We start from the raw sequence: 25,235 nt of genomic DNA on the forward strand, positions 1-25,235 counted from the left end.
TTCAAAGATGACATCCTGCTTTATCTCTCTGAAACACAAGCTTCCAATCAATGCTCTAAGGAAGTCTGAGGCCAACAGTACTGTAATCTGGTTTTAGTATAAATCTGACATACACAGAGGCAATACCCCAGTGAGACTTTAATTAATTTTCCCTGCCAATTATCCCCTGAGGGATTCAAATACTCGGAGGTGAAAACCTTACCTAATTTAACTAAATTAACAACGCTAGATTTGCTGCCTCTTTTGAGTACCTTATACTAAGACATTCAAAGATGGCATAATTTACCATCAGATGCACTTGGCTGAGCCACCTTTATAACAAACAATTTTTCTTGAATATTGTATTCCCAACCCTCCTACTATTACTCCTACCTATTCTTGGAAACAAGAAGTGGGCAAAATATGCAGCAATTGTATATGGCATGGAAAGAGACGAACATCAGGTCTTTTAAAGTCCAAAAACATATAAAAGGTAGGCCTGATAATTTTGACTCAAACTGCTTATCACCAGGCAGTTCTACTTTTGTATTAGTTACATTGTACAAAAGCTCAGAAACAATAATGTCACATAACAAAGCTCTGAAGCTGCATATTACTTTTTCCCCCCTTTTTTTGTTTTGTTTTGTTTTTTCCTATATGATTTAGGGAGAGTATGAATGAGAAGATAAAAACGTGACCAAATGTTCACCTAGCCCAGTACCCTGTACATGACAGTGGCATTTGGTGGATGCTTTTGAGGAAGAATATATAAAAAATAGGGTATGCGTAGAGTTATCCATCCCTTGCCTAACCATCCTGGTTACTAGCAATCACAGGTTTAAGAGATGTCCTGAGCCTGAGGTTATATCTTTGATGGTTGTGGTTAATAGACCCTAATGGATCTACCCTCCATAAATTTGTCTAATCCCTTTTTGAACGCAGTTTTTACTATTTGCTGTTCAACTCCCTTAGGAGTTCAAATAACATCTTCTGCTATGAACTGCTCTGTAAATATGTAAAGCAGGCAATTGGGTACTAGGCACAGTGCCAAAATTCTCATTGCCTCCAAGATATGCACATAACAGGGTTTCTCCTAGGTCAGAAAAACACTAATTTAAAAAAAGATATGAAGTCAAGGACCATCCATCACCAGAGACTTTAACCATAGCATATCTCTGCTGAACTTTGCATTAAATTTAATCTACCCTGTCAGGATTTCCATACACACCTACAAAGGGAAAGAGTCCTTAACTGGAGAAGAAACATTTAGAACAAATCCTTAGATGGCAACCTAATCCAAATAAGAGCCTTTGTCTGCTGTGCAGTTTCTTAGATGATGAATCCTTACTAGTTCTGTACCCTAAACCAGTGGTACTCACAATTTTGGTTCCTTGCTTCTGCATGTCAGGACCAGGCCCCAGGGCCTTGCACCCCTTCCACCTGGACCCTGCCTGGTGAGGATCAGGCTCTGGGGGCTCCCAGCTATACTGCCTGGCCCTCACACACCTTGATCAGGTCCCAGATCACCCTGAGCACTTGATCTAGCAAAGAGGTAAGAAACATTTTAACCCTCTGTGGTTATTATCTTTCTTAAATGGTCAGGAACACAACAATATGCATTTGAAATAAGACTATTAAACAGGATTTGTGTCTATGCTGTTGGAGACACTGATTTGTAAAAATAAAATTCCAGCCTCTTTCTTTATACCCCCATATGCACACAGCCAACAACCTGCTGCAAAATCACATGCTGAACGGGAGAATCCCTCAGCTCACACACATGTACACATGGAAACTCATCTTGACAGAGAATTAGTTGAGATCTAGGCTGTCCAACTTCTAAGCCCCTGGGGGCACACACCCTATGGCCTGCACCAGTGGTGATCTGCATGCTGCACAGGCTGCCTCAGGAGAGGCATGGGCCACCAAGATGTGTGGACACTCACCACACTCTCCTGCTGCACAATGTTCCCACATGACCCCAGCAGAATGCTGCACTGCATGACCCTCCACCACTGTAGCGTGTGCCCTCACCATGGCTGAACCATGTGGGTGTGATCTGCATGTGGCCTCAGATTCACCCCAAGCTCCCTGCATAGCACACTGCATTGCCCTGCCCTCTGGGGTGAAGGCAAGAACCCGCAGCTGGAACCTGGAGGGGGAACCTAGACTGGACAGGCTACAACTTAACTGCCTGAGAGCTGCATGTAGCCTGCAGGCCACTAGATGGGTAGCCCTGGTTTAGAGAAATAATCTGTAATGTCTACATGCAATGTTCATTTTTAAAACACAAATCAAAAACAGTTTTAACACTTCATATATTCTGGACGAGAATCAGCAGGTGAGTGTTTGACAAAGTAAGTGTAAATGGCTCTTTAGAATGGAACGAGCGTGTACATATATTCTAAATTGATTATATCCCCAAAATCTAGTGTGCCTACAACACTTTCCCATATCCATTTTTGGGCAATAAGTTTACTTCTGGTCTAGTTTAGGGATTATTCCAGCACATTTTTAAGATGTGATTTCTATAAAAAATTCTTTTTTAAAATCTATGGTTCATTATTCAGAAGTGGGAATAAGCTATATTAACAAAAGCATCTATAAAAGTTGATTATTTTAATGATACAAAAATGTGACCTTAATATACTGATACAAGGGGGATTAAGTTCTGTCTTCCAGTAATATGGTATTTATCTGAAAAGTATTTATATAAAAATACTATGCGTTCTTGCTTCCAAAACAGTCATTTTCCTACAAGGGAGTGATTGCATATTGTACCCCAAAGAATGCATGTTAGGATTTGTCCCTGTTTAGTATTTTGCTTTTTTCCTAAACCTCTAACCCATATAGTTGAATTCTCATCAATGGTAGAGAAGCACTGATATAAGAGTAATCAACACACTATTTCACTGTAACCTTGGACTAACCAGCAAACCATACAAATCATTTTACTGCAACTCCATTAAAATGTCTTTCATATAAGGCATTCACTTTTAATGCTGGTTTCAATTTAGGTACCTGAGCAGGCTTCCCTCATATAATTCAGGAAGATCAATAAACAACATCTAACATTTCCGTTAATGCTACACGAAGTGTGCCAGATGATGTTACTGACCTGTCTTAACATTTCACATTAAATGGAATTTATAACCAATGTATTTTCACTAAAGACTTTCTTGCTAAAACGGTGAGATTTCTTAGGTTCCTTTCTTGTTTTACCAAATAACTCAGGAGAAAAAATTAGGAACCTTAAAAATGTTATAATTAGATAGAATCATAAGTCAGATAGAATGTTCAATCTGTTGTAAAAAATCCATTGCAATAAATACTACTATTTTTATATTTAGTTACATCATACTCTTGATTCCTCCCTACACCTGACCACTGTGTGAGGAAAGGGACAAGAAAGCACAAGTGTTCATATCCATTACCACAGCAGACCCAATACGTAGTGTTGAGTTTTTTGGCTGGCTGAAAATTTAACAAAAAAGTGCCCTTTTTTGTAGTCTTGCTCAATGATGACCTTCAGCCTAATGTATACTTGCTAAATGGCTCAATATAATAACTATACAAAGTTTAAATGCAGTTGATTTTTATTAACCAAGGTGGTTGGGACAAAGTCTTGTTCTAATCATGATCTAGCCTATAAACATTTTGGGCATGTCCACACATGCCAGCACGTGCGCTTGCAGCAGCACAAATAGAAACAGTGCAAATTTGAGCCGGGGCTTTTTGCCTCAGCGCATGTGCTCAGACATGCACTCTGGTGTGGAGCAAAACTGTGCCACTTGGGGCAAAATAACCCTGCTTGGCTCCTCCCAGATCTGCAGCCAGAGGGGAGCTAGAGCCCAGGGCCAGCACCTGTGCTGTCCCCAGCAGTATATAAAGCTGACCTGTCCTGGCCCCATCCATACAAAAAGCTGCCCTGGCAAAGCAGCTCAGGGCTACTTGCTCTCTGGAGCTTCTGGGGCCCAGCCAATTGATATCTGGGGACACTACCCCTTGTGCCAGCTGGACTGCTGCAGCAGCATCCCAAATCCATTTTTTTTTAAATACCCCAAAATCCATGTTCTTCTACATTTAAAACAAAAAACCACTCTACACACACACATATATCTAGAGAGAGAGAAAGACAGTGATAAGTTGGGTAATGCTTTATTGGTATATTTACAATGTTAAAGCAATGTGGAAGCCTACCAGTGTCTCTATCATCATGCTAAAATGAATTCTAAATGTCTATATGTGTTGATCTGTGCTTTTGGTTTTCTTCGTACATGATGGGTGTGTGATGGGGGGGATGTGGTGTTTGTAGAAAGGGGGTGATAAAGGGTGTGGGGGAAGAAGGCTTGGTGGATATCGAGGGATGTGGCTTGGTCTGTGGGTGGGAGTGGGGTAACTGCTGCAGGCACTATGGGTGTGGGGGACCTTGTGAGGGGGCTGCTTAGGAGGGGTGGGTCCCCTGGCCCCCACAGGGTGCAGCCCCCCCCAACACAGCACATGGAATTTGCCCCTTGCCCAGGGTCCCAGCTCCCCCCGGAGGCCACTGCCCCTATCCCCCACAGCGTCCCGGCCCCCCTGCCCAGGGCCCATAACAAACCTTTAACAGCAGCAGCAGGGGGACCATGCGCCGAGCCCAGCCTGGTTCTCCCTGTCCTGGGGCTGCTCTTGTCGGCCAGCTGGGCTGATTTTGTGGCAGCAGGACCCGGTGCAGCACACAGGGACTGTGTGCCAGGCCCAGCTGGGTCCTGGGGTCCCTCTGCAGCCCAGGTGCGCTGGGCCCAGATCCCTGAGGCTCGCTAGTCCGGGTTTGCACCAGAGTGGGTCGCACAGCTCCGGGAGGCGTGCATAGGAGCCATGCCTCTAGAGCCCTGTGACCGACTCTGGTGCAAGGCTGGACTAGCAAGCCACATGGGGCTGGGTGAGGTCCTCACCCCTCCGCAGGCACAGGGAGCAGGGGCGGGAGCAGGCCCTGGGGCCCAGCGCATGCTGACAGGAACCAGTTGGGCCCTTCCTCCAGCTGTAGGACCTGGCCTGCCACACGGGGACCGTGTGGAGCTGAGCTGGGTCCTGCTGGCCCTGGGGTTGCTTGTGCTGCCTGGGCCTGCCTCAAAGGGGTTTCAGGCAGGGCAACAGGTACGTGTAAGCTCGTCTGGACGCGCCCTTTGAGTCCTAACAGTAGGAAATTGAGAGATTAAAAATCTCAGAAAACACACCTACATCTGTTGTTTGTTTTCCATTGTATCATAACTCCAGCAAACGTTATCTGAGAGTGGTTTGTTGCACTTTTGAAATCAATTGCTTGTGTCCATCCAGTTCTGTGTGGGCATGACCAGTGTCCACATCACAAAACTGGCACTTTCACATTTGGCAATACCTGGCAACTTTGTTATCCATTTAAAAATAAATGAAATGAAGAGAGAAGGTGAATGATCTTCTCATCCCTAATGGTAGCTCTTTCCAGGTCAAAGCTTAGGCATATTGGATGGAAACTGTATGAAGGTTTGGATTTCCACTGCCTGCCCTGAATCTGAGTAGTGGATAAATAGATCATTTGACTGCAATACAAATCAATATGACATCTGCTACCAGAGATAAATTAAAACAAACAAACAAACAAATAATAACAATGATAAATATTGGCAAATTGTTACAGGAAAGCCCAAATGCACAAATGAGCTGAGCCAGGTGCTAAAGGGATGCACAGGCTAGGAAGGAGGCAGAATCCCCTTCCCATGCAGCTGTTATGTGGAACCACTCCAGATACTTTTCCTGCTTAATGGCTGGAGAAATTTCCATAGCACAAAACACATCCTTTCCTGAAAAGAAATCCACAGAACAAGTTCTCAGAAGAGTTCACAGTAATAGCTAATTATTTATAGCAGCACTGTTTATGCCATGAGATCACATGGGCCCATTATGATCTAGTTTATAGAGGTTAATAAGAGCCAAATGCAAATAGTTCCCTGCAATAAAAGCTTGGCCTATAAGGCCTTACCCACAGGGCATATTTAGGTATGCTGTCAAAAAAAGCCTAATCATTTGGGTAAATCTGAATTTAAGACAGTGCAAAAGAGAAGGAGAGGGAGAAGAAGTAATACAATCACTTAACAGCTTAAACTACAATTCTGAAAGATTTGTGCTGGTAATTAAACAAGTCATCATTACAAAAAATGAACAAAATAATAAATAGAATCAAGTGAGTTGTGTGGCACTGCTACAAATACTAGACAAGGTCAGTGCATTATCACTTGCTAAATATCACACAAAATCTAAGTATATGGATTTGTTGAGCTTGAGCAGCCCTCACATTGACCCCATCAACCTCATTGGCAGACAGAGTAGTACAAATTATTAGGTCAATGATTCACTAACTCAATATCTTCTAACAGGTCATGACATGAGAGCCTGTTGGAGCCATTCTAATCTATAAAATCAAGGATCCATGTACAAATTAGTAACTTCTACTTGCATGCTAATTGAATGACTACTAAAACTGTCTTTTACATATACTTTTGCACACAATAAACTGTGAAATCAATGGGAATTACAGAAGACAGAGTAAAAAGGCTGAGTAACATAGAGAAAGAAGGGAGTTCTCAACATGTAAACCTTTACCTCTTTTTTGGAACCTGCTGGTGAAATTTTCTGGTGAATCAAAGGTGTAAAGCATCAACAATGTGAAATCTGGATATCATTTAAAAAGAACTGGTTGATCTTAAGCACAGGAATGATGGACATGACATGAAATTCAACAGTGAAAAAGGGTTAACTCTTGCACTTACTGACTAATAACAAAAAGTTCAGCAACGGCTAAGGGTGAGAAGGACTTTGGTATACTAGCTGATTTTGGGATGATTGAAATGCAACTGTGAGAAGGTGAATGAGATCCTTAGATATTTCCAGTAGATAAGGGGAAGTATTAATACCATTATATATGGCACCGGCAACACGTCATCTTAATCTACTATCATATTCAGGAAAGATTACCTTAAAATGTAACTGAGAAGAGCTACTAAAATGATCAGGGAAATGGAGATCCTGTCATATGAGAAGAGACAGGAAGTGCCTGGCTTGTTAAACATAATAAAAATAAAAATAAAAATGTATACATTAATTAGGGGAATAAACATCAGAGAGACAGGGGAGCCATTTAAACTGAAGGACAACACTGGCACAAGCACAAATGGTTATAAACTGGCCATGAATAAATTTAGGCTGGAAATTAGAAGAAAGCTCCTAACCAATAGAAGAACAATGCTCTGGAACAACCTTCCACTCAGAGTTGTAGAGAAGAAAGATTAATTTTAAGATGGGGCTTGCTAATTTCTGAAGGAGATTGCTATAGTGCCCACAACAGAAAACTGGACTGGACTGGACGACCCAGGAAGACCCTGCCAGCACTAGAGCACCTATACACATGCTGGACATCTGCTCTGATGTGTGCTAATTATTAAGTCTTCTCAATGTGTGCTAGAGTCTGCTGAAGTGTGCTAGTAAACACACTCCAGCAGCCTCTGCATCACATCTATTCAGTGTCCCTCCACTTCAAAATGGCAACAGGCAATTTAACTAAAGCTTGTCTGGTGAGCTTAGTTCAAGCACCCCGCTGCCATTTTGAAGCATGGGACACTGAAAAGACATGATGCCACAGATGCTTTTACAAGAGCAGCTCTCGGAGCCACTCTACTTAAAGCACCTCCTCCACCCTGGAGAACATGAATAGATGCCCTATGATCCTATTAAATTTAATAGATCACTTTTATCGTTACTATAGAATTCTATTGGAAAGCTCAAAAATCTGTAGAAAAAATAGAAAATGATAACCTAGGAAGATTTATAGACTAATTTAAATAAAATCTATTAAATTTTGACAGAAATTTACAGCTTTTATTTCCTATTCAATTTTGTGACACTTCTCATTAAAAGTGATTCTCTGAGATAGGTCTGGGCAGAGAAAGCTTGAACAGTATAGGCAAAGAGAAGCAGCATGTGATACATCACACATTCAAAAAAGAGTAGGACTGGAAGTAACTTGAAGCCACCTAGTCCAATCCCTACTCAAGACAGGATTATTTGTTCTAAACCATTCCGTATTTGTGGGTGAAGCAGCAGAAAACCAGGAAACAGCAGTAAAAAATGAACATTTTCCAACATACAGGGAAAATATTGGTGTTTTACATTACATTCAATATAAAACAACTACTGCACAAACTACTGCCTTGTACACTTCCACTATAATCCTTGCTCACAGAACCAGTAAAGGCAAGGACAAGTCCAGAAGTGTAACAGGGCATTGGGACACCTTGGGCAGCGGCAAAACACAGGGACAGTGGTGACTTTTGGCTGGTGCTGATGAAATTGTTATTTTCCCACTCCTACTCTGCCCCCTACCCAAGTTGGCACCCAGGGCCTTAGTCACTCTACCTTAGTTATGCTACTGGACAGGGCCAGCCAGTATCATGAAAATATGGAACAATTGTTCCATACTGTTCTTACTGGCAAGAGCTTTATAGATTAAGTAAATCAAAGATGCATAAACTTCTTTAAGCAGCAGCTTACTTCATCAGATGCTGTGAAGGGATATGCAAATCTACCCTGCCTTCTGCTTAGACTCAGATTAAGACAGCTAATTACCACTCTCAACAATTGTATATACATTTCATGGAGACATTTTTCTCCTGGTCCTTCACCTTATCACTTCAGTAGAGGAACACATTGAAGGTTGATGTCAATGGACTGTATTCAATGTAAAACAAAACGAGAGATTGCAGGGAACATGGTGAACAGTTTTTCCCAAATGCCATGTGCATGAGCATTGAATAATGTTAAGCATTTACTCTCATTTTTTCTTTACTGTTTTTTTTAAATATGACCTTATATATTTTTAAGTAGAATTGTGCTTTTTTCTTTTTATGTAGCTACCCGCCTTAATAGCATAATTATAATGTGCTCCTGTAGTGGTAGGCAAGGTGCTTTGGGTAGGTGTAGTATATTTTATTAGACCAACTGAGTAGTTGAAAAAAAGTTCTTTGCAAGCTTTTGGACACAACCACCCTTCTACAGGTGCTTGTATTCGAAAGCTTGCAAATAACTTTTTTCCAACTATTCACAGCTGGTTTAATTAAAGATATCATGTCTATCCAAAGAACCTTGCCTGTCACTACAGGAGCACATTTTAATTATTATGGTCCTTAGACCAACACAGCTATACCAAAACCCCTACTACAGTGGTAGTAATTCTGACATCAAGGGCTCCACTGATCCCACAAAACAAGTACCTGTTGCCAACATTTGCTATTATCAGGAAGTGGACAGCATACAGAGGAGTGACTAGCTCAGTGGAATTTAAAAGTGTTCATGAAATGTGTCATTCTCCAGAAAGTTCTGTTAATATATTTACAAGGACAATTTGGATCTACAAGGTTAATTTGAATCTAGGTTTCAGACAAAATGGCTATGCTTCCGTATGAAATAATAAACCAGTCAAAGCAATTTATGGTAGAATAAAGTGATGACTGGAACTGGGTGATTTTTTTAAAACAAATTATTTATTTGCTTTAAAAATGTACTTTTGGGAAAGCTGAAATCATGTACTTGAATATATTCAATGAGCCAGAGAGTTACTGTACAGCCCAGTGACAAGGGCGTTATTGCTGGCAATGGGCCATGTCCAACAACTGTTCAGTTAGGTGAAGGCAGGGCAATATGATACCTAACAGATGAAGTGTTCAATAGGTTACACAAAGTCAAAACTCTTTCGCAGGAGAAACTAACAGAGACCCACCCCAAGATGCATTATTTCACAGTGGCTTCGTTGCCCACCTCGCAGGTGAGAGTTCATGTCTTTACTTCAAAATATGCAGGGTTCCCTATCTAGGTTTTCTACAGTGTGAGAGAGTGCCCTGACCCACCTACTACAGACTGCCTTTCCAAGTCTTGTTTGCTTCTATTAAAAAAAGTGGTTAAAAAAACAAAAATCAAAATATTCTATTCAAGCCAAAATGTGTTTTGTCAATTTGACAAAAATTCCAAAAATGTCAGTTTTGAGTGGACCCTATTTTATATTTTTTTATTTTTCAGAACTGCCAATGAATTGCAGAGTCAGTCATTTGTATAGGTTTAGTTATGAGACAGGATCTGACTTTCTGCCCCTGGGGCAGGGTGCTGCACTCGATGATCCTCCAGGGTCCTTTCCAGCCCGAATGCCTATGAAATCTAATCACTGCATAAAGGTTTACAATAAAACATCTTTCTATTAGATTCATTCCTTCAACAAATCTAGGGCTGCTGCCTTGCTGCAGGCCTTTGCCACCTTGTGCTGGATGGTGAATTCCAGCAGGTGATGATCACTGTCACCCAGGTGGTCGAGCACCCGCAGCCCCCTCACCAGGTCATTGCCCATGGCCAGCACCAGGTCCAACAAGGCGTCTCCGCTGATGGGGCTGTGCACCTCTTGGGTTAGATGGAGGTCCTGCTTTCTGGCTAGGAACCTACGTGAGCGGTCAGACCTGGCTGACCGCTCTTCCCGGCCAGACCTGGCTGACCGCTCTTCCCGGCAGATGTCTGGAAAGTTCAGGTCACCCATGATGACCACGTCCTTTGACCTAACTACCTCCGTGAGCTGACTTAAGAATTCCTGGTTTAGCTCTTCCCCTTGGTTGGGTGGTCTGTAGCAGACCCCCCACTGTTAAGTCTCTTTCCTCTCGACTGCCTTGTATTCTAACCCAGAGCACTTCCGTGTGTCCCTCCTCTGACTCTGTGCTACCTGATGAGGATGTGTATTCCTCCTTAATGTACAGCGCCACACCCCCACCTTTCCTCCCTGTCCTGTCCCTCCTGTACAGCCTATAGCCCTTGATATTCACTGTCATGCGTTGGGTCCCACCACATTTCAGTGAGCCCCGCTATGTCTGGGTTGGTATCAGCTAGCAGGAGGGTAAGTTCCCATTCCTGCTATTCTCAGAGCTGGCAAGGAATGTATGAATATTTTTGATGAGCAGGAGTGAAGAAAGGATGCTTTCATACCAAGTTGTCTATATGACTAGCTGCCCAATACAACATGCTGCATTAATAAGTTACAAAGTAATATAATATTCTTATGATCCCAATTTTCACGTTGTAATTGGAGAGCCGTAGTTAGCAATGTTTGTCTAAGGTCAAGCAGAAGGCAGGGTAGGCCTGCACCGCACAGATTTTGTGTTTCATGTTGTGATTTTCAGAGAATGAATGAGTTCAAAGTATACTGTGGGGAAGTTACATTAGCACTCCCCACAGTATTAGTCTGATGCTTTATACTTCTCTTAGATGCACCATGGAGAAATAGAAAATTAAACAGTCTACTATTGTCAGTGCACCTAGCAAAGGGTATACAGAATACCTGTATCACAGCCTTTGAGTACATACCTTTCAAAGAAACACATACAGCAACCTGCAGTCATCATATGCCAAGTGATGCCTGTTATAAAACTTATGCCTCTGTGCTGTTCTTCTTAGAAACTTTCCCCCTTTTCCTCATCCCTTCTTGTTCTAGCTGTCTCACAGGCCTCTCTTTATGCTCAGTTCAATCATTAAGCTACCATTAGTATGAGTCACTTTCCTCAGACTGGCCTCTGGGAATGGTAGATCATGTTCTGAGGAAGTCTGAGGAAGGGATGCTGCTATGGAGAGAAGTCTGTTTTTGTGAGTGGAACCTGAGAGTATTTCAGCTCATGAATCATTCTAATGCCTTATGGCACTTGGCTTGGGAGCTGGTGTGTGACACTCCATGGTCCCAGGTGTGGAATTACAAATTCTGGCTTGACAGAGTCCAAAGGTATTACTCTCTCAAGTAACTAGAAACCTTTGGCTAGGGACAGACATTACATATAAACTGGTTAGGTGATCAGAAACTGGTTTAAACCTGTAACAGAACAGACGTTCAGTGCACATAAACCAGTGTGAAAATGACTGAAAGCCATTTGAAATAAACCTGGTTGAATGTAGTATCAGAATTAACTGATTTGGGTCAAAGTGGTTTATGTAATGTCTGTCCCAGACCTCTTCCTGGTTTAAGTTAAACCAGAGTCTCATGGTATCCCATTTGCTTTAGTATCCTGGGTAGTAGGGCTGTGCAAAACACCATCTTTGTTTTGACATCCATTTCACTGTTTTGAAGGGACAGTGTTTTGTTTCATTGTTTCATTTTGAAGTGCTGACCCTTTTCGTTTCATCGAAACTGTTTAGCTGTTTTGACGTTTTGCCCATAGACTACAATGGGGAATCATGAAAATGTCTAAAATGTTGTCACTTGTTGCCTGATTCAGATGCAAATTGCATAGATAGTAGCCCCTCCTGAGGGCATGAAGCCTGCCAAGTTTCAAGGAGATGGGTGCAGAGGTTTCTCAGAAATTACACCTCAAAGTCTTGAAAGCAAAATTTTCTAGCAGCGGCTGCCTCCCGTCATCCAGCATGCAGCAGGGTTTGCACCCCTGGGAGGGCTGTGGGGTTGTGCTGGACCCCCAGATCTGCATTGGATGACAAAAGGCTGCTGTTGCAGCCTGGGATTGGTGCTGGGGGCAGCTCACACCCAGTGCTGGGGAACACTGATGCTGCCACTGGCCCCAGGCAGGAGCGGCAGCCTCCTGTCAACCGGGTGCAGATCCGGGGGCCTGCACCCCCGGGAGGGCTGTGGGGATGTGCTGGACTCCCCTTCAGGATGTGGGCCCTTGGATCTGTGCCCCAGATGAGAGGAGGCTTGCCCTGTCACCTGGGACCAGCGCCCCAGCACCGGAGAAAATTGCTGCTGCCACTTGTCCCAGGCAGCAATGGCAGCTTCCCCTCATCTGGTACACAGATCTGGGGGCATGCACTGCTGGGACGAGTCCAGCACAGCCCAGCAGCCCTCCTGGGGGTGTGAGTCCTGCGATCTGCACCTCAGATGTGAGAAGGCTGCTTTGTCACCTGGGACCAGCGTTTGGCATGGGCTGCGGTTCAATTGACTCCGTCAGCCCCATGGAGTGCAGCCCAGCGGTGGGAGGTGGACAGAGCTGGGGCTGGCTGCGTGGAGCTGGCAGAGCCAACTGGAGTGCAGTGAGCCAGTGCTGCTTTCTGATTAGCTCCGCCAGCCCATGGAGCACAGCCACTCCACCTCCCACTGCTGGGCTGTGCTCCGGGGCTGGTGGAGCCGACTGGAGAGCAGCCTGGCGACGGCAGGTGAACAGAGCCAACGCTGTGCTCTGATTGGCCCTGCCAGCCCCACAGAGTACAGCTCGGTGGTGGGAGGCAGGGAGAGCCAGGGCTGTGCTCCCCACTGGGAGCTACGTGAGGCTGTGGAGCCACTCAGAGCGGAGCCCTGGCTCTCTCCTGCCTCCTCCCACCTGGCTGCTTTGAAACTTGAAACGTTTTGAAACATTCAAGATGTTTCCAGCGCCCTCATTTCATTTCAAAGCTGTTTCGATGCTTTTTGTTTCATTTCAACTTCTCTGTTTTGAGCTTGAAACACATTGAAACAGCTTGGAAACGAAACACTTGGTGAAATTTTGCACAGCCCTACTGGGCAGGGCTCTGCTTTCTGCTCCAGCCCAGCAGTGCAGGCCCCACCTCTCTGCTTCCTGGCTGGAGCTCGCCAGAGACTGCAGGTACAGGGGGCCTGCCTGGCTACCTTCTGCTCCCTGCTCAAGCAGGGATTCCCCCCTCTCCTCTGCCCTACACAGAAACCTCTCAAAATTACCTAGCAGACCACATGCTGGCTACTGTCTGTGCTGTGGGAAACAGGACAAAGGCAGGCAGGACAGTGTCAGCTCAGGGCTTTATGAAGCTAATCAACAGGTAACGGGTAATGTCCCTCCATTCCTTCCTTAAAAAAAGTTGTTTAAGAAGAGCTTGAACTAATGAGAGAGGCTTTGCTTTGTTTTATGGGCTAATAAATACTAACAACTCCCTGTGTAATTCCCTTCTGTGTAACTAAATGCTCTGTTATCAACAGGAGGCAGGGAACCCCACCCTAATCAGTGTTCTGCTAGGGCCTGGCCAAACCCCAACTCAGCTCAGCTTTATGAAAAGCTAGGGAGGGCTGCTCTAGTGCCCCCTGGCCTCTAGCTTGAGCCACCGCAGACATGTGCCAGCATTTCCTCAGTCAGAAGGGATGTTTGTACAGTTACAAACTGGTTCAGCCTAGCCAGATTAGAGTAACCTGCAAAGACTGAATCAATTCAGGCTCAGGCTTGTTGAATGTCTGTTCCTAGCCCCAGTGTGCTTAGGCAGATAGCAAGTTAAATGAACACTGCATCCCATCCTTCAGGTCAGTACCCATGCTAATGGTTTAAAATGAACACAGCCCAACAGGAGTGATGTTCTCATTAAAAAAGAACGCTGTTCATTCAAAAATGTTTTTAAACTCTGAATCATGTTGTTACATGTTCTGTATGTCAATAATCCAAGATCTCATTACAAAATTTTCAGAGGAATAATTTACCATTACTGTAAGGCAAAGGAAACTTCCATCTGAGTGTTGCTCCTCTTTTCCAAACTTCTGGACTCTGAAAAAACCCTATGGCTTTTGAATGTGTAGCACTTTAAAAAAGCTATTAGATCATCAATTAATGAAAATGACACTGGGGAGTTATCTTTCTTGTACATTATTTAATAGGTTTTGGGATTCTTAAACCTTTGGGATTTATAATAAAAACTGGACCACTGTAGCTATGTACAGACAGTCAAACAACCTGAGCTTTCTCTAAGCTGGGTAAATTGGACCATTATTGAACAGAATACACATTCACTCATGGCTTGGCCAAGGCAGGCAAATGTGCCAAAGGGGCCACTCTTGCACACCTCCCAGCCCCATCAAGTTGCAAATGCCTGGTCCCACCCCATTGCCAGCCCTCGCCTGTCATCCGGGGAAGGCGGTATGCGGGGGGATAGACACTGCTCTGGCCCCCCAGCCAGTGTCCACACAGCAGGCAGTGGGGAAAGCCCCTGAGGCGCTGGCCGTCTCCCTTGAAGAGGGATCTGTCAGGCTGCAATAGCCTCATCCTTGCCCTTTTGCTAGCCCCCCTGTCAGCCACTGTGACACTGTGTCACCTCACCCCACCTTCCAGAGTCTGAAAAATAGATGGGAGGGAAAACCCCTGAGGTGGAGACTTCCCCCCCAGCACAGTTCCACTGGGCTGCAAACTCCCTAGCCCTGCCCCCTCACCAGCCACCTGCCCATAAGCCATACGGTTGGGGTGGACGGCAGGGAAATGGACCCTGCTCTGGTCCCAACTCTGCTAGGGTTTGCACATTGTGGGGGAAGGGGGGAAGCCCCGACAGGTGGGGACCTGGTGAGGGTACAGGACTGAGACATTTGCAGCACAGTGAAGCTGCATTTTGGGGGAAAAAGCCCCTGCCTGGGGGGCTTGCCCCACCATGCAGACCCCAGTTGGGGACTGGGATGGAGGTCCATTCCTTCCCCCTCACCTGTCCCCCATGACTGAAAGGTGGGGAGATGAGGGGCTGGGGCAACAGAGCCATGCTGCAAGGGCAGAATTCCCCACCTCTGGAGGCTTCCCCCCACCCCCTGCTGTACAGACTCTGCCTGAGGGGAGAGTACTCCTCCTCACCTGTACCCCTACCACTGCCAATGGGGCTGGGGAGGCTGCCTCAGGTCTGTGACAGTCAGGCTGGGTTGAAGCTGGGCAAGCTGGGGCAGAGTCTAGTCTATCCAAGCTGAGAGGCAGGGGTTAGCATCCTTGGATACAGTGGGGCTGAGAACTAACTTGTGTTGGGAGGGGATCCTGGACAGAAGTTCAACAGGCCAGTTTAACCTGGATCAGTTAAGTGTGGTAATGCATCTGTCCAGAGCTATTTTAAACTGGTTTGGGCTATTTTAAATAGGTCTCTGTGCACTGAACTTCTGATCTGTTACAATTTAAACCAGTTTCTAATCAATTATACCAGTTTATGTATCATGTCTGTCCCTAGCCTGTATGTTTACTTTTTTGCTGTTCCCTAAGTCTGTTCTGATGCATCTCAAGCAAAACAAGGGATGTCATCCTTCCGCTTTACTTGGCCTTAGTGAGGCTGTAGCTGGATTACTACATCCAGTTTTGGACCCTCACTTCAGGAGGGACATGGATAAGCTTGAGAAAGTTCAGAGGAGAGCCACCCACATGATCAAACACCAAGAGAGCAAACCTTACGAGGAGAGACTGAGGGACATGGGACTCTTCAGCCTGGAGAAGAGAAGGCTCAAGGGGGACTTAGTGGCAGCCTACAAGTACATCAGGGGGGTGCACCAGGATCTGGGAGAACAGTTATTCACCAGAGCACCCCAAGGAATAACATGGTCTAACAGCCACAACATTCTGGAAGGCCGATTTAGACTGGACATAAGGACAAACTTCTTTATAGTCCAAGTTTCCAAGGTCTGGAACAGATTCCCCCCAGCGGTGGTGCAAGAATGTACTCTGGACTCATGTAAATGGCATCTGGTTGCTTATCTTGAGGGGGTCATTTGACCCCAGCAGAATTCCTGGCTATGCTGGGGGGCTGGACTCAATGATCTTGCAAGGTCCCTTCCAGCCCCTAATGTCTATGAATCTGTAAGTCAAAGTATTAAGCTGCAGTAGATTTACAAAAGGTGGCTACTGTGGGAGATGTCTGGTTAAAGGACTAGAGGTGTTGGTTAAAAGACTTACACCAAATTGTTGCCCAGGTTCTACCTGTACATTGTAGTGTTAATCTAATATAAAGCTACCCCCAAAAGATTACAATCTAAAGCCTTGATATTGGAGTTAGTAGTGTGCAAACAGATTGTTGTACTCATTTTTTAAAAAGTAATTTTCTGTGATTATTTAAATGGGGTATGACTATTCTATGGAAATATCTGCTGGAAATGACGCACATGTTGGAAACTGGCAAATGTCTAGTGGTTTGGGTCTAAAGCAATCCCCAAACCAAACTTCATTGATTTCAATCATGGTCTGAACAAGAATTGCCCACTATGTATCAGCTGCAAGATCAAAGTCTAAATTGCTGAGAAGCAAGCCAAGGAGGGATATGAATCACACACACATGGGATGGGTCACAGTTTTAATAATTTAGTATGGGAGTCCCCAAATCCCCGCTCTGTCAATCCAGGTGTTTAATTGTTTCCAGTGCAGGATATTCCCTCCTCAATTTATTTCTAACTTCTTTCTCCCTGTGTAGGTGGGGCAGAATGTACAAAGTTACCATAAGGAGGTCCTTAGACCTCATCCCAAAACATAAGGTCCACCAGTGAAATCCTATCCCTCATTTGCATCTGGGAGCTGCCCTTTTAGCATTTCACCTGCATTGGATGCCAGCTGCAAGCTGCAACAAGCTAACATTTTTAATTTCCTAATTTTAACCTTCAAAATACAATTGCTATAGACCTACCTGGGCCTCCCTGAAGTTCAAGGGGGAAAAACGTCAAACTATTAGATCTCTTGAAAATTTGACTTCACGGGGGGGGAAAAAAAAAAACCTTTCTAAACCCAGGCAATCAGTCAGACCTGCAGCATTTCAAAAGATATAACTGTCATGCTGTAATTAAAGTGAGGGAGGGTTGGGAAGCTAAATAAAACAAAGAAGCTTTCAGAAACCCTGGCCAGGTTTAAATGGGTGGTGGATGAGTAGACAATAGCCAATCATCTGCTCCAACCCCTTTTTCATTTTACCCAATGGAAAACCAGAGGCCTTCGAAAGGGTGTCAACAGGCCCTGTTCTAAAACACATGCTCCCTTGGAATCTATCCTCCCACAAGATGTTGTACTCTCTGCTTTCAATTCAAAGCCTTCCACCAGAAAATTGCTGGGAAGCCTGCTTAACACAATGACCAAAGGTGAAAGCAGCAGAGGGAATGGATGGGAAGGATAGGGAGGCAACCAATAAACAAGCTGTGGCTTGATCTATGCATGTGTACATTGTTCTGATTCTGTGTAAGCAATAGTTGAAAATGAAAAAAAATCAGATTATTACACAAACTCCCTCATGAAAGATGAACTGCAATATGTAGAGCTGTGGCAAATAACCACAAAATAAAATAAAAAGACAAATAACTAATTTAAAAAAGAATGAATTTCACCAACATTACTTTTGAGCCAGCTGGACTTTGATCTTACAATCGTTCTAAAAGTTAAACCACAAATGGTTTTCCAGTCTGACATTTCTCATTTCCAGCAGAGATTTCTAGCGTTTAATCACAGCCCCACTAAGGGACACTTGAAGAATTACTTTTTAAAAAATGGGAATATAATTTGGAATTACATTTCTAGGAGTCCTCAGAGGAAAAAGACAGCATACCTAGCCTGCTTTTTCTTATTGATTTTTTTTATTAAAAGAACATTTTTTCTTCATATTTTTTAACACTGAAGTCTGTATTACAAATTAAGCTCTTTCTAAATCTGTCTCTCAGTACAAGCCACTGTTGTCCATAATCTACATTGAAAATCTTAAGGCATTTATAACAGGTAGCCTTACAAAAATTAGTGTTGATGCATAAACCAAAACAAAATCTAGTTTGCTTTTCCTTAGCTGAATTATTGAAAAAGCAACTTTACTAGTACCAACATCTTGCTTTTGGTATTCAAGTAAGCAGATACAACTTTAAGATACATAAGATTTTACTACGTTGCAAGAGGAGAACCCATTTTTACCAAATCAATTTTTAATCAGTAATTACATTTAAAAAAAAAAAAAAAGGCAATTATTGATATGCTGGCATTTACTAGATAATAAAAATAAAATTAGCTTCAAAGGGTAAACCAATAAGTATATAACTTCAGATAAATTAGCACAACTATTTCTTTCTAATGTTTTGCTTAGCAACTGAAAGCATCACTATGGGAATCAATAAATGTGTTATATTTTTTAAAGTTTGATTTAATCCCTCATGGCAGACAGAAATATTGAAGAAAACTGTAAATTTAAAAAAACAGAGTTGTTTTCGTTTTAACAATTTTTAAATACTTTTTAAAGTGAAATGGTATATAAACTTACCCAGGGAAAACTGAAGGACAGATGCAGTAGTCGTGTTAAGGCTGGAGGTGGTCTAGAGGAGGAAACACACACAATATTACTTTTTTGCATTAAAACAGCAATACACTACTTTTATCACATTTTTTTCAAAATATTGGAATATTCTGGATCTCCATGTCTCCAGTATATAGGACCATTCATTTTTAATCTTTTCAGGTTGAGTGATCATGGACACTGAAATTATGTCATTCTGATTATTGATATTTCATCACAAGTCAGATCTAGAGACTCTCCATCTTTGGCAGTACAAATGTCTACAGAACTAGCAAATATTTTCAAGCATTGGTGCTTGATCAGTGTTCAGAAAGGTTAAAGAATAAATTGGTCCCTAACTTCAATGGGAGTCTGCAGAGGCACAATGGTTTTCACTCTTGAAATCAAGACCTAAAGATTAAGGCAAAATAATAAAATCTAATTCCTCATCAGCTAACCATATCATTTTCATTTATAGCACATAGTGCAAACCAACTGGATTTTACACTTGCAGCTGTATATGATTATGAAAGAGGAATTGTCACGGGAAGATACAATCAGCAACTGTAATGGGAAGAATAGGTTAAGAAACTTAACCTGTCCCTTTCTCAGAGGTCTCCTCCCTTCTAGTTCTGCATCACCTCATGTTTTTGTGAAAACTGCAGAAGTGAAAAAAGTTTTTTTTTTTAAGTGACAGAGCTACACAAGAAGTGCCAAAAGTAAGTCCCAACCCCTTCTAGTGCATTCAAAATCCTATAATTAATGACGCAGGCAAAAACATTACCTAACACTTACTTGGCTGGTTGTGATGAGAGTATTACTACTAGAGCCTTTCTATTGGTGACTCCGCCCTCCTGTTATGGGCCAACCGCCTGCTTACTCACCTGCCACACCTTGATCTTAATTGATTAATTGATTGATGTAATTAGCGGGAGGCTGCCCACTTTATGCGCCCCGGTGCCAGGGGGTGCTATCTACGGCTCCTTTTCCTCCCCTGCACCACAGCCTAAGCCTCACAGATGGTACTGACGTGGTTTTCTTTACCTCCTTGGGGCTTCTCGCAGCCCTGCCCTTGCTCTGGAGCTTCTCACTCCTCATGGCCCTCTCTCTGGGCTCCTCACTGCCCCCCTTGCTCTGGGGCTTCTTGCTCCTCGCAGCCCTCTCTCCAGGCTCCTCACTACCCCCCTTGCTCTGGGTCTGGGATCTATACACCTGAAATGCTGTGCCCTCTCTGGTGCCAGGATCTCCACGCTACTGTGGAGCCCCTATGAGGCCTCCTCCAATCCCTAATAGCCTTACCTGGTCCTCCGGTTCAAAACAGTGAACACAAAAACACAAAGACCCTGGGTTATAACATAAAAAGCTAAACCGTCCAGCCAAACAACATTTAATCCCTACCAGGAAAGCACTCCAACCCCCAGCAGCGACCAGGGGCTGCTCATGCAATCAGGGTTCTCCCCTCTGTCTGCACTGGCCGAGCTCCTCCTCCCTTGGCCGCCAGAGGGGAACTGCCCTCCTGGCCTCCTGCCTGGGCTTATATGGGCCAGGCCCTGCCCCTTCCTGTCAGCTGGCTCCCAGTGGTTGTCCTGACAACCAGCACCTGTTACTCTGGCTGCCCTGGTAACTGGCAGCTGGGTCTCCCCTTTCTTGCCACTAGGGGTCTCTCCCGAGCTGTTTTCTGCTCTCAGGCGCAGGGCACCTGAGTGCTCTGTGATGCACCTCCCACACCTTTAACTCCAGACTCACCGAGCCGAGTCTTCATTCTCACCTGGTGCTCCATCTACCTGGGGCTCTCCTCTCAGCCTTCCCCAAGCACCCGGCAATTTAGGTACAGGAGGCGGAGGTTTTCAGGCACCTCCTACTCGCCTTTTACCCAAGGTGCACCATGTGGGATTTGTTGGGAGTTACCCATCACAGGTAGTCCCCCCACACTAGCCAACCTCGGTAGGATGCCACTTAGGTCTGTCTTCTCTCCCCATTTTAAACGTTCATGAGGATGGCTCTGGGTAGGGCATGTCCTTCTGACGGAGGTGGCAGGCACATTACTGTCGTTGTTGGGAGTCCGTCTCCCTGCCGCCTCCCTGTCCTTCTCCAGTCGCCATTTTCCAGGTCTTGACCTTCCTTCTCCGGTCACCTGACTGGCTGCTCCTGCCTGGGAGGTCCCAGACTTGGAGGGGTCACCCTCCCTCCTACCAACAAGGTTAGGGCTCCTAAATATATGCCCCCTTCTCTTCTCTCTTGTCGGGGATCCTTCTGTTCCTCCTAGTCCCTCTTCTTCCTCGTACTGTCTTGAAAAAGAGATAGCATTTATATTCTGGGTTCCAGGGCAGTGTTTTACCTCAAAACAATATGGTTGCAGACTAAGGGCCCATCTCATGAGTCTTGCATTGTCTGTCTTCATGCTCTGCAACCAGCGCAGGGGTGCATGATCGGTGATCAATGTGAACTGCCGCCCTAACAAATAATACCGGAGTGTTTCAATAGCCCACTTAATTGCTAAACACTTTTTCTCTACCATGGCATAACTCTGTTCCGGTGGGTGTAATTTCCTACTTATGTAGGCTATAGGGTGCTCTTCTTCTCCTTCTCTCTGAACCAATACTGCACCGATAGCCACATTTGACGCATTGGTCTGCACCAGGAAAGGTTTATTAAAATCTGGTGTATATAAGAGTGGTTGTAAACGTAGAGCATCCTTCACTGCTCGGAACGCCTTTTCTGCCTCCAGTGTCTGTCTTACTTTGGTTGGAGGCCCTGCTTTTATCTTCTCAACGGTACAACCAAATTCACAAAGTGAGGTACAAACTTTTTATAATAACTGGCCAGCCCCAAGAAAGCCCTTACTTGCCTTTTAGTACAGGGCGCCTGATACCTCCGCAATGCCTCCACTTTGCTCAGCAGAGGTCTCACCTTCCTGCTTCCTACTAGGAACCCCAGGTATTGTGTTTCCTCTTTTCCTATTGCACACTTTCTTGGATTGGCTGTCAACCCAGCCCAGCCCTCCTCAAGTCTTGCATTACTGCGCTCAGCGCAGCGAGTTGTTCATCCCAGCTCTCAGTATATATAATAATATCAATGTACGCAGCGGCGTAACCCCCATGGGGAGCCAACACTCTGTCCATTAATCGCTGGAACATATCTGCAGCCCCATGCAACCCAAACAGGATGCGTCAGAACTGGAAGAGTCCCCACGGGGTGGTGAATGCTGTCTTTTCCTGATCTTTGGGTGCCACTGGGACCTGCCAGTAACCCTAAGTCAGGTCAAAAGTGGAAATGTAGTGAGCTTGCCTGATGTTTTCCACCAGTTCGTCTACCTCGGGCATTGGATAGGTGTCAAACTTAGCCACTGCATTTACCTTCCCATAATCAATGCATAGACAGATTTTTCCATCGGGCTTAGGTACCACTACGATGGGGCTCCACCAGCCGCTGTGGGATTCGCATATGATACCTTTCTCTAGCATCATTACAATCTCTGTTTTTATCTGGCCTTGGAGTTGCTGGGGAATCTGTCTCCAGTTCTCCTGTATTACCTGGCCTGAGGGGAGTTTTTATCTGGTGTACCACACCCCGAGCTTACTCAGGGGTTCCCCGGAACACATCTCCATATTCCTTGACTAGCTCAGTAGCCTGTCTTCTCTGTTCTTCTGACAGTCACGGGACCCTCACGTGATCCGCTCTTCCCCTCTCCCTTGCCAGTAACATGCCACTCCGCACCACAGTCTGCAATGAGCCCGAGTCCAGTATAGCCACTACTCTTTTTCCCCCTATTGTTACTTCGGACAACAGTGCAGGTGGCTCATCTCCCACCTCGGGGTCGACTCGGGCTCCATAGCCGCACAGTTCTACCTGCATCATCAGCCAGGGTCGGGTGCTTTCAATCATGGTGGCTAACAGGGTCTGTTGCCTTACAGCTTGGTCCAGTAGGTCTTGCACCGTTCGATATAATTGATCCAAAGCTTGTTCCTTTCTTCTCATCGGCCCAAGGGCTCTCTTCTTTATACGGGTAAACCAGGGTCTTATGATGCATGCTGCCATATAAAAATTTCCCAGCCAATGCACCATTGTGACAGGAGTATCGCTACTGAAGCCTTTCTATTGGCGACTCCACCCTCCTGTTGAGGACTCCGCCCTCCTGGCCAACTGCCTGCTTACTCGCCTGCCATGCCTCGATCTTAATTAATTGATTGATGTAATTAGTGGGAGGCTGCCCACTTTATGCGCCACGGTGCCAGAGGGTGCTATCTGTGGCTCCTTTTCCTCCCCTACACCGCAGCCCAAGCCTCACAGGTGGTACTGACATGGTCTCCCTTACCTCCTTGGGGCTTCTCACAGCCCTGCCCTTGCTCTGGGGCTTTTCACTGCCCCATTGCTCTGGGGCTTCTCACTGCCCCCCTTGCTCTGGGGCTGGGGTCTATACACCTGAAATGCTGCACTCTCTCTGGTGCCAGGATCCCGACACTACTGTGGAGCCCCTATGAGGCCTCTTCCAATCCCTAATAGCCTCACCTGGTCCTCTGGTTCAAAACAGTGAACACAAAAACACAAAGACCCTGAGCTATAACATAAAAAGCTAGACCGTCCAGCCAAACAACATTCAATCCCTCCACTCCAACCCCCAGCAGCAACCAGGGGCTGCTCATGCAATCAGGGTTCTCCTCTCTGTCTGCACTGGCCGAGCTCCTCCTCCCTTGGCCACCAGAGGGGAACTGCCCTCCTGGTCTCCTGCCTGGGCTTATATGAGCCAGGCCCTGCCCCTACCTGTCAGCTGGCTCCCCAGCAGTTGTCCGGACAACCAGCACCTGTTACTCTGGCTGCCCTGGTAACTGGCAGCTGGGTCTCCCCCTTTTTGCCACTAGGGGTCTCTCCTGAGCTGTTTTCTGCTCTCAGGCGCAGGGCACCTGAGCGCTCTGCAACACTGGCACATGACAAATATGAGCTCGATATTCACTGGGGTGATTTACAGAGGCAAACAGATAAACTGGAACACGTGTAAAGAAGGGCTACAAGGATGATCTGGGGAACGGACAGTTTGTTTTATAAGTGTAGATTAAAAGAGCTTGCCATGTCTAGCCCAGCAAAACTAAGGTTCAGTAAGGATTTTACTTTTTGCAAATTCTTTGTGGGATTAACACCAGGGAGGGAGGAATTAAAATGAAGGGATATTGTTTAAAATGAAGAACACTATTCACACAGGAAAAAAAATGTATAAACTGGTCATGAATAAATTGTAGTAGGAAACGAGAAGTCTTTTAAATGTTTTCTCCAAGGTTTAAACTTCTGCTCCAAGTCTTTTAAACTTCTGCTCCAAACAAGGTTCTGGAGCAATACTAGTATGGACAAAAAGCAAGACCAACTTCAAGGTGGTGTTTGACAAGTTACAAAGAGGGTCATATGATATCCATCTGTCTTAGCTAGAAACTGGACTTGAAGACCCAACTGGTGTTACAGTGTGCTTACCTGTGAAGTAGACTAATTAGCAGTGGAGTAAAGTGTCACTGTCTATACATGTGACACTATTAGGCTGCAGTAAACTAATTTACACCAGTGTAAGATTGCACTGTTGGGGACAGTACTATCTTACGGCTGTATAATTAACTACAATTAAACTCCTGTGTAGATGCTGACCGTGGGCATAAATTGCACCCAGTCAGCCAGGGGCCAGACTCATGCCTGCTAGTTACCCACACAGCTCCACTCTTTCACAACACAGCCAGCTGTTCTGCCGCCCCATGCCACCACCTGGAGCCTAGAACTGCCCCCCCCCAAAATCCCTACCAGCCTGGGCCTACTCCACCCCCTGGCTCAAATTGCTGCTTTCCCAAGACCACATGCAGATGCTGTACCCCAGAGTAGTTTACTCCAGCTCAAACTGCTCCAGAGTTTATTGCTTTGCATTAATTGCATGTATAGGTGCATCCAACTAGTCCCTTCCAAATCCTATGCTCCTATGTAACAAAAGGCAAGCTAACATCTATCTTATCTTGTGAGTAAAAACAATGACTGTTTTTGTGTGAGGTTGTTTGCATAATTTACAGAGAAAACTCAAGGCCAAACTCTTCCATCAAACTCAGAAAGCAGAGGGCACATCTACATGAAATATTATTGTGCAATATGCTAATTAGCCTCACAGTAAACATAATGTGCCGGCATGTGTACCCCTATTAGGCTGGAGTAAATTAATTTACTCCACAGCAGGATACTACAAGTAAATACAAGTACCATCCTGGTGCAGAGGTTTCTACTGTGCAGCACCCCAT

General features: G+C 44.9%; 1 protein-coding gene across 1 annotated transcript in view; it reads right to left on the reverse strand.

Annotated features, from left to right (window-relative positions):
- The window catches only part of RELN (reelin), a 567,367-nt gene that overhangs the window by 246,715 nt on the left and 295,417 nt on the right, over positions 1–25,235 (reverse strand). Inside the window, exon 8 of the mRNA XM_090041978.1 lies at positions 18,964–19,015. Coding sequence (XP_089898104.1) covers positions 18,964–19,015 — 52 coding nt within the window. The remainder of the gene's footprint in view (positions 1–18,963; positions 19,016–25,235) is intronic.

Source organism: Crocodylus siamensis, chromosome 4, assembly GCF_052110815.1.
Source record: "Crocodylus siamensis isolate JL-2025a chromosome 4, ASM5211081v1, whole genome shotgun sequence".
Lineage (NCBI taxonomy): Eukaryota > Metazoa > Chordata > Crocodylia > Crocodylidae > Crocodylus > Crocodylus siamensis.